The sequence below is a fragment of the Nannobrachium achirus genome (assembly GCF_963921795.1).
Source record: "Nannobrachium achirus genome assembly, chromosome: 20".
Taxonomy (NCBI): Eukaryota; Metazoa; Chordata; class Actinopteri; order Myctophiformes; family Myctophidae; genus Nannobrachium; species Nannobrachium achirus.
The window spans coordinates 652501-660000 of record NC_137827.1 but is presented as its reverse complement, the minus strand read 5'-3'; the positions used below and the strand labels follow the sequence as shown (position 1 = coordinate 660000).

The 7500-nt window shown below is 44.3% G+C and overlaps 1 protein-coding gene across 3 annotated transcripts in view; it reads left to right on the top strand.

Annotated features, from left to right (window-relative positions):
* rin3 (Ras and Rab interactor 3) overlaps positions 1–5453 on the top strand; it is a 28139-nt gene extending 22686 nt beyond the window's left edge. For 2 of the 3 annotated variants that reach the window (XM_080750342.1, XM_080750341.1), the window contains exons 13-15: positions 723–1252; positions 3027–3141; positions 4494–5453. In XM_080750342.1, coding sequence (XP_080606468.1) covers positions 723–1252; positions 3027–3141; positions 4494–5065 — 1217 coding nt within the window. In that variant the 3' untranslated portion in view covers positions 5066–5453. The remainder of the gene's footprint in view (positions 1–722; positions 1253–3026; positions 3142–4493) is intronic. The other variant, XM_080750343.1, reaches the window with a different exon arrangement.
* The last annotated feature ends 2047 nt before the right edge of the window (positions 5454–7500 follow it).

The following is a 7500-nucleotide window of genomic DNA, read 5'->3' as shown; positions in this document are numbered from 1 at the left end:
AGGACTTTATATCTGAGCCCAGAACTGTGGTTAAGGTTTAATTCAGTCTCAGAGGACTTTATATCTGAGCCCAGAACTGTGGTTAAGGTTTAATTCAGTCTCAGAGGACTTTATATCTGAGCCCAGTATCTGTCAGAGCAACTATGAACAGAACACCAACGTCCACTGAGGGTTGAGAGAATGTCTCCCATGATGTCTCTCTCTGTGTTCAACATGTTGGGTTAGGGTTAGGGTTAGGGTAACCCATGTTGCCATCTCTCTCTGTGTGTTCAACATGTTGGGTTAGGGTAACCCATGTTGCCATCTCTCTCTGTGTGTTCAACATGTTGGGTTAGGGTAACCCATGTTGCCATCTCTCTCTGTGTGTTCAACATGTTGGGTTAGGGTTAGGGTTGCAAGTTATGCTAGGGTTAGGGTTAGGGTAACCCATGTTGGGTTAGGGTTAACCCATGTTGGGTTAGGGTAACCCATGTTGCCATCGACCAATGCTTTGTTGTCTTTACTCTGAAAGTCTCCATGGCGTGAGTAATCAATAGAAAAATTGTCATTTTTGGGTGAACTACTCCTTTAACACCAAAAACTGCAGGGTTGACAGCCTCCTAGGCTGGTAGAACCAACCTGTCCTTTACAAGGTATTCTTATACTTCTGTGTGTGTGTGTGTCTGTGCGTGCGTGTGTGCGTGTGTGCGTGCATGTGTGCGTTTGTGTGTGTGTGCATGCAGGGCGTGCGCACGGCGCTGATGACTTCCTGCCAGTGATGATGTACGTCCTGTCCAGAGCCAACCTGACGACGCTACAACTGGACATTGAATACATGATGGAATTAATGGACCCGTCAATCAGCCTGGGAGAAGGTTTTAGTTGTACACACACACACACACACACACACACACACACACACACACACACACACACACACACACACACACACACACACACACAAGCCCAAATACTGTCAAAATTGCCTGGCAAACCTGCAATACCGTTCTGTTGGTGTTCACCTTTGTGTGTGTGTGTGTGTGTGTGTGTGTGTGTGTGTGTGTGTGTGTGTGTGTGTGTGTGCGTGTGCGTGTGTGTGTGTGCAGGCTCCTACTACCTGACCACCACCTTCGGGACCTTGGAGCACATTAAGACGTTTGACCAGCAGAGGGCGGTGACGAGGCAGCTGAGCAGGGAGGTTCAGGACTCCATCCACCGCTGGGAGAGAAGAAGAACTCTGAACAAAGAACACATGAACCAGGGCTCTGTGCAGGTGCACGCACACACACACACGCACACGCACACGCACACGCACACGCACACACACACACACACACACACACACACACACACACTCATGAACCAGGGATCTGTGCACGTGCGCACACACACTGTTGCAGCTGCAGTCCATCAAGCCTGTTCAGCCTAAGTTAGAGGAACCTAACCCTAAGTTAGAGAACCAGGAACCTCGTTTCACCAGGCTTTTCACCAAAGGAAAGCCTGCTATTGACCGAATTCACGTTACGCAACTTCCTGGTGCTGACGTCACGTTTTGAAGGGTAAACCCTGCTAAAAGCCCATAGAGTTAACACAGAAATCACAAATTTAACTCAATTTCCGAATAGTAAAGTATAAAATACGGCTAGCATGATGAAGAACACAAGATAGTAAAGCATTATAATTTACTTTACCGCTCAAAATAATGATTTGTTGGCTTTAAGTCCAGCAATTTCTGTGTTTGCGACCGTCAGGTCAAAACCTCGACCAGTCAGTCAGTCTGTCAGTCTGTCAGTCAGTCAGTCTGTCACACGTCACACGTCACACTTTTGCCCTGCTCATATCTCCGCAACCGTTGCCCCCATCCATGCCAAATTTTGCACACACACTCCTTGCCTGCCAAACCACAACCCTAACCCATCAATTCTCACATGGCCCTCTTCTAGCGCCACCATGAGGCCCATTCTTGCAAAACACATTTTTGGACACTGCTCCTACAATTTGTGCCCTAAAATCACGCAAATCGGTACACAGTATGTCTACACTCATGTCATCAACATGGATATGTCCCATTTAGCACCACCTTCAGGCCGATTTTTTAAAACACATTTTTGGACACTATTCCTACAATTTTTGCCCTAAAATCACGCAAATCGGTACACAGTATGTCTACACTCATCTCATCAACATGGATCTGTCCCATTTAGCGCCACCTTCAGGCCGATTTTTTAAACACATTTTTGGACACTACTCCTACAGATTTTGCCCTAAAATCACGCAAATCGCCACACAGTATGTCTACACTCATGTCATCAACATGGATCTGTCCCATATAGCGCCACCATCAGGCCGATTTTTTCAAACACAGTTTTGGTCACTGCTCCTACAGATTTTGGCCTAAAATCACGCTGCGACCTGACGGTCGCTTATCTCCCGATTAGGGAGTCTTACTGGTAGTTTACCCTTCAAAACTGACGTCAGCACCAGGAAGTTGCTGAGAAATGTGCTGAGTGGGCGGGCCGTGAATAGGTCTTATTGTTTTTCAACCGTGGTGTGATCCGGTGAAGTCGTCGCCTAAACCCACAACAGGCAGAAGCAGCAGCGTAGCTTTGTTTTGGTTCCTCCTGTTTGTTTTCTCAATCCCTGCTTAAATGCTAGAGACGTGTTGTCTTGTTGTCTTGTTGTCTTGTTGTCTTGTTGTCTTGTTGTCTTGTTGTCCTGCCAGTCGCTACCAGTTGGACTAAAAGATGGATCTACTAATCAAACGTTTAAAGAAATAAGCAAAACTACGCCACATCAAGGGGTTTATTGGGAAAGTCCTAAAAGTATCCCGACCCCAAATGATAGAGAACTACTAGTGGACTCATAATGTGCATACAGAGTGTCACAGTAAATCAAAAAGGTCTCTCTTTGTCTTCTAACAACCGTGTGTGTGTGTGTGTGTGTGTGTGTGTGTGTGTGTGTGTGTGTGTGTGTGTGTGTGTGTGTGTGTGTGTGTGCGTGCGTGCGTGCGTGCGTGCGTGCGTGCGTGCGTGCGTGCGTGCGTGCAGGACTTCCTGACAGTGTGCTCTCCAGCACCAGACCAGAACCCTACAGCCATGGGAGTCGTACCGACAACCTCCATCCTCCAGTTAACTCAACAGTGTGCTGCTCGCTTCCAACAGGGTGAGCACACACACACACACACACACGCACACACACACACACACACACACACACACACACACACACACACACACACACACACACACACACACACACACACAGTTAACTCAACCGTGTGCTGCTGGCTTCCAGCAAGGGGAGCACAAACTCTCCTGAACTTGAACGCAGCATCTCATGTTGTAAGAATGTCCCTCTCTGTGTAGATTAGAACATAAATACATGCCGTTACGCCACATCTCCAGTATTCACTATAGACGTCTTAGCAGGAGAACAGAGTACCGTCTCTGAACGTGTGACATTAAAACGGTGATTTCTCTGCTTAAGATTTGTAACTTGACTTCTATGAGCTGCAGTTTCAAAACGATTCACTCAATCTACAGTAATCAACCTCTGTGTCAATGTGTAGCTCTGATTTCCTGCTTTCATATGACAAGAAAAAAATAAAGATAAAAAATCATAAAAGTAGTTACAAATAACAACAAAACAAGGCAAGCCCTGTTTTGTTGTTATTTGTTGGCTGGATTTGGCAGCCTGGAACGGTTGTTCAAGTGCAGCTAAACCTTGAATGTTAGTAAACGTGCCACAATTAACAATAATGCATTGCACCTGTGCAGCTGACCTGCGGAACCTGGGAATTTACCATTTTGTCAAGATGGGGAGAGTACAAGTGTGGAGACTCCGAGACTATAATTATAATACCTTGTTAAAGTGACCATTTTGTTCGATTTTGCATTTGTAGTTATTTTACTGTAATTTAACAACATAATAACCAGCACATATAGACAATGAGACATTCATGGATTTATATTTAAAAGTAACTTTTATTTTCCCCCCTGGAGCCAGGGTATGGCAGCTGCATACCCCTGCCATACCCAATTGATGCCCCTGCTTTATCTTCAGTGTTGTGTCTGTCATTCCAGAGTCCTACATTACCAGTGTTGTGTCTGTCATTCCAGAGTCCTACATTACCAGTGTTGTGTCTGTCATTCCAGAGTCCTACATTATCAGTGTTGTGTCTGTCATTCCAGAGTCCTACATTAGCAGTGTTGTGTCTGTCATTCCAGAGTCCTACATTACCAGTGTTGTGTCTGTCATTCCAGAGTCCTACATTATCAGTGTTGTGTCTGTCATTCCAGAGTCCTACATTATCAGTGTTGTGTCTGTCATTCCAGAGTCCTACATTACCAGTGTTGTGTCTGTCATTCCAGAGTCCTACATTACCAGTGTTGTGTCTGTCATTCCAGAGTCCTACATTACCAGTGTTGTGTCTGTCATTCCAGAGTCCTACATTACCAGTGTTGTGTCTGTCATTCCAGAGTCCTACATTATCAGTGTTGTGTCTGTCATTCCAGAGTCCTACATGCTCAGTGTCAGGGTGGAGGGGGAGGAGTTTAGGACCCTGGAGCCCACAGATCTGGCACTGAGCGTGAAGAGCAGCCTGCCTCAGGGGCGGAGCTACTGCTTTGTGTACCACCCCCCCGGCGACCTGCCTAGCTACCAGGCTAGCGACCTGCCTAGCGACCAGGCTAGCGACCTGCCTAGCGACCAGGCTAGCGACCAGGCTAGCGACCAGGCTAGCGACCAGGCTAGCGACATGCCTCGTGACCAGGCTAGCGACCAGGCTAGCGACCAGGCTAGCGACCAGGCTAGCGACCAGGCTAGCGACCTGCCTAGCGACCAGGCTAGCGACCAGGCTAGCGACCAGGCTAGCGACCAGCCTACCAACGGTGTTCCCGACCGATGGGATGACCCTGCCACGCTCGTAGAAAGCTGTGACCATGACGACCGCGGTTCCCATGACGACCGCGGTTCCCATGACGACCAGGCAGCCGCCTGCAGTGGCGAGCAGCCTGACGAGCAGGGTGTCCGTGGCGACCAGGCCGGTGTTGGGGAGGACGAGGAGGATTGTCTGATCAGCTTGTAGTGGTTGCATCGCGGTAACCATGGCGACCACAGTGACAGAGCACGGACCCTGGGATTCAGGGAGACTCTTATTTTGAAGTCCCTCTGACGTGTGGAAGAAGAATGAATATGATTTATAGATCTCTTATTTTGAAGTCCATCCAATGTGTGGAAAAAGAATGAATGTGATTTATGGATGTGTTTTCACTTGTGCCTTTAATCCATTTTAAACCATTTGTTTATGTATCGTGGTGCTCAAACCTTTTTAAATCCAGGACCCTTTCAGCCAAGTGTTCCTTCATTTAGACCATAGACTGTAAAGCATATCGTCGTTGTCGGGTGGAAACCTTGTATGTTCAAGACGGTTCGTTTTGTATCCATCATTTTAAAAACTAATTAAACTAGTGAAAACAGCTGATCTACAAGCACTTGTAGATCAGCTGTTTTCACTACTTTTGTGCGACAGCCTTGTATGATGAAGCAGGGCTTTGCTTGGTGAAAAAAGTACAAATTTGAAAACTTGGAGATACAAGGTTTCTGCCCGACAGTGACGATATGAACGGTGCGAACCCATTGGTTTCTATGCTGCCAAAATGAAGATTTTTTTGCCCTTGTATGGGCGTCGCCATCATTGTTTTAATGTGGGTACCAGGAATGCTATTGGCTGCCAACGTCCGTCCGTCCGTCCGTCCGTCCGTCCGTCCGTCCGTCCCTCAGAGTTGTCGTTGGCCAAGCTTTGCGGGACGTTTAATGAAATAAACTCATAAAAGTCACTGCTCACTTCACAGTTTTCTCATTTTCGCTACTCAGTCTCTATTTGACTTGTATTTCCTTTACGACGTAAATAAAGTCAAATAAAGTAACTAACCTGCTATGTAAAGTTTACCTAGCAAGTTAGGAAGTCACTCCAGTTTTACATTTGAAAACAAAGGTCCTGAAATTATTTCTTAAATCTCTTCATTATTTTGTAGACATGGTAACGTGCTGTGAGCTTGTACATCTAAACATTTCCCTTCACTTTGAGAACCACTGAGTATAAATATGCATATAATATTATTGTTATGATGATTATGTTAGTATAATATTATTGTTATGATTATGTTAGTATAATATTATTGTTATGATGATTATGTTTGTATAATATTATTGTTATGATGATTATGTTTGTATAATATTATTGTTATGATGATTATGTTTGTTTAACTGGTGTTTATTGTTTCTATGTAACTGTAACTGGTTTACAGTAAATCACACTTTCTACCCGGAGACTCCCAGTCCTTCATTCTGATTGGTTGGAACACACACCCCAGTCCTTCATTCTGATTGGTTGGAAGTTGGAACACACACCTAATGGAGCTTTATTTAGTTTAATCTCTATTCTGATTGGTTGGAACACACACCTAATGGAGCTTTATTTAGTTTAATCTCTACACAAAGCTTTCCCCACGTTTCATATATTATATTTGATATATAAGTTTAGCTACGTTTTATATGTTGATTTTAGATCTGTTGTATTTAGTTTAATCTCTACACAGCGTATAAACAAAATAAACTGTATATACAGTATGTTTTATATAGTTGGGTTATATTAGCTACATTTTATATATTGATTTCAGATCATGTTTATTTAGTATATTCTCTATACAAAGCTCACCAACTCATAGTGCTGTAATTTGTGCTGTTTTACAAATTCAGGAACATATTAAAAAATGTTCACTTATAATTGTGAACGCCTGCAGGCCATTTATAAAGCAACTGGATCGTTCCACAGTGGCATCAGTTCAGAAAAAGCTAAGGTATGGCAACATGACTGGCGTCTGACACCAGTCATGTTGCCATACCTTAGCAACAGTTTCTACAGTTTCTTGGGCTGGATATGGCAGCCTGGAACGGTTGTTCAAGTGCAGCTAAACTTGGCATGTTAGTAAACGTGCCACAATTAACAATAATGCATTGCACCTGTGCAGCTGACCTGCGGAACCTGGGAATATACCATTTTGTCAAGATGGGGGGAAATACAAGTGTGGAGACTATAATTATAATACCTTGTTAAAGTGACCATTTTGTTACATTTTGCATTTGTAGTTATTTTACTGTAATTTAACAACATAATAACCAGCACAGATAGACAAAGAGACATTCATGGATTTATATTTAAAAGTAACTTTTATTTTCCCCCTGGACCCAGGGTATGGCAGCTGCATACCCCTGCCATACCCAATTGACCGGTCCAGGCGGGTATAAAAGCTCACAACGCAACGTGTTGCGAGCTTGTAGATCTGCTATTCTCGGCATGCAACCAAGTGTGAAATCAGCCATTAGGGCCTCAAGGCCCCCCGAAATCTTTGATATTTAGTTGACTATAATTAGGGTAAAACTAAAACATTTCAGATGACTAAAATATGATTAAAACTAATTCAAAATTTGCTGTCAAAATCAACACTGGTTGTGAGCTTG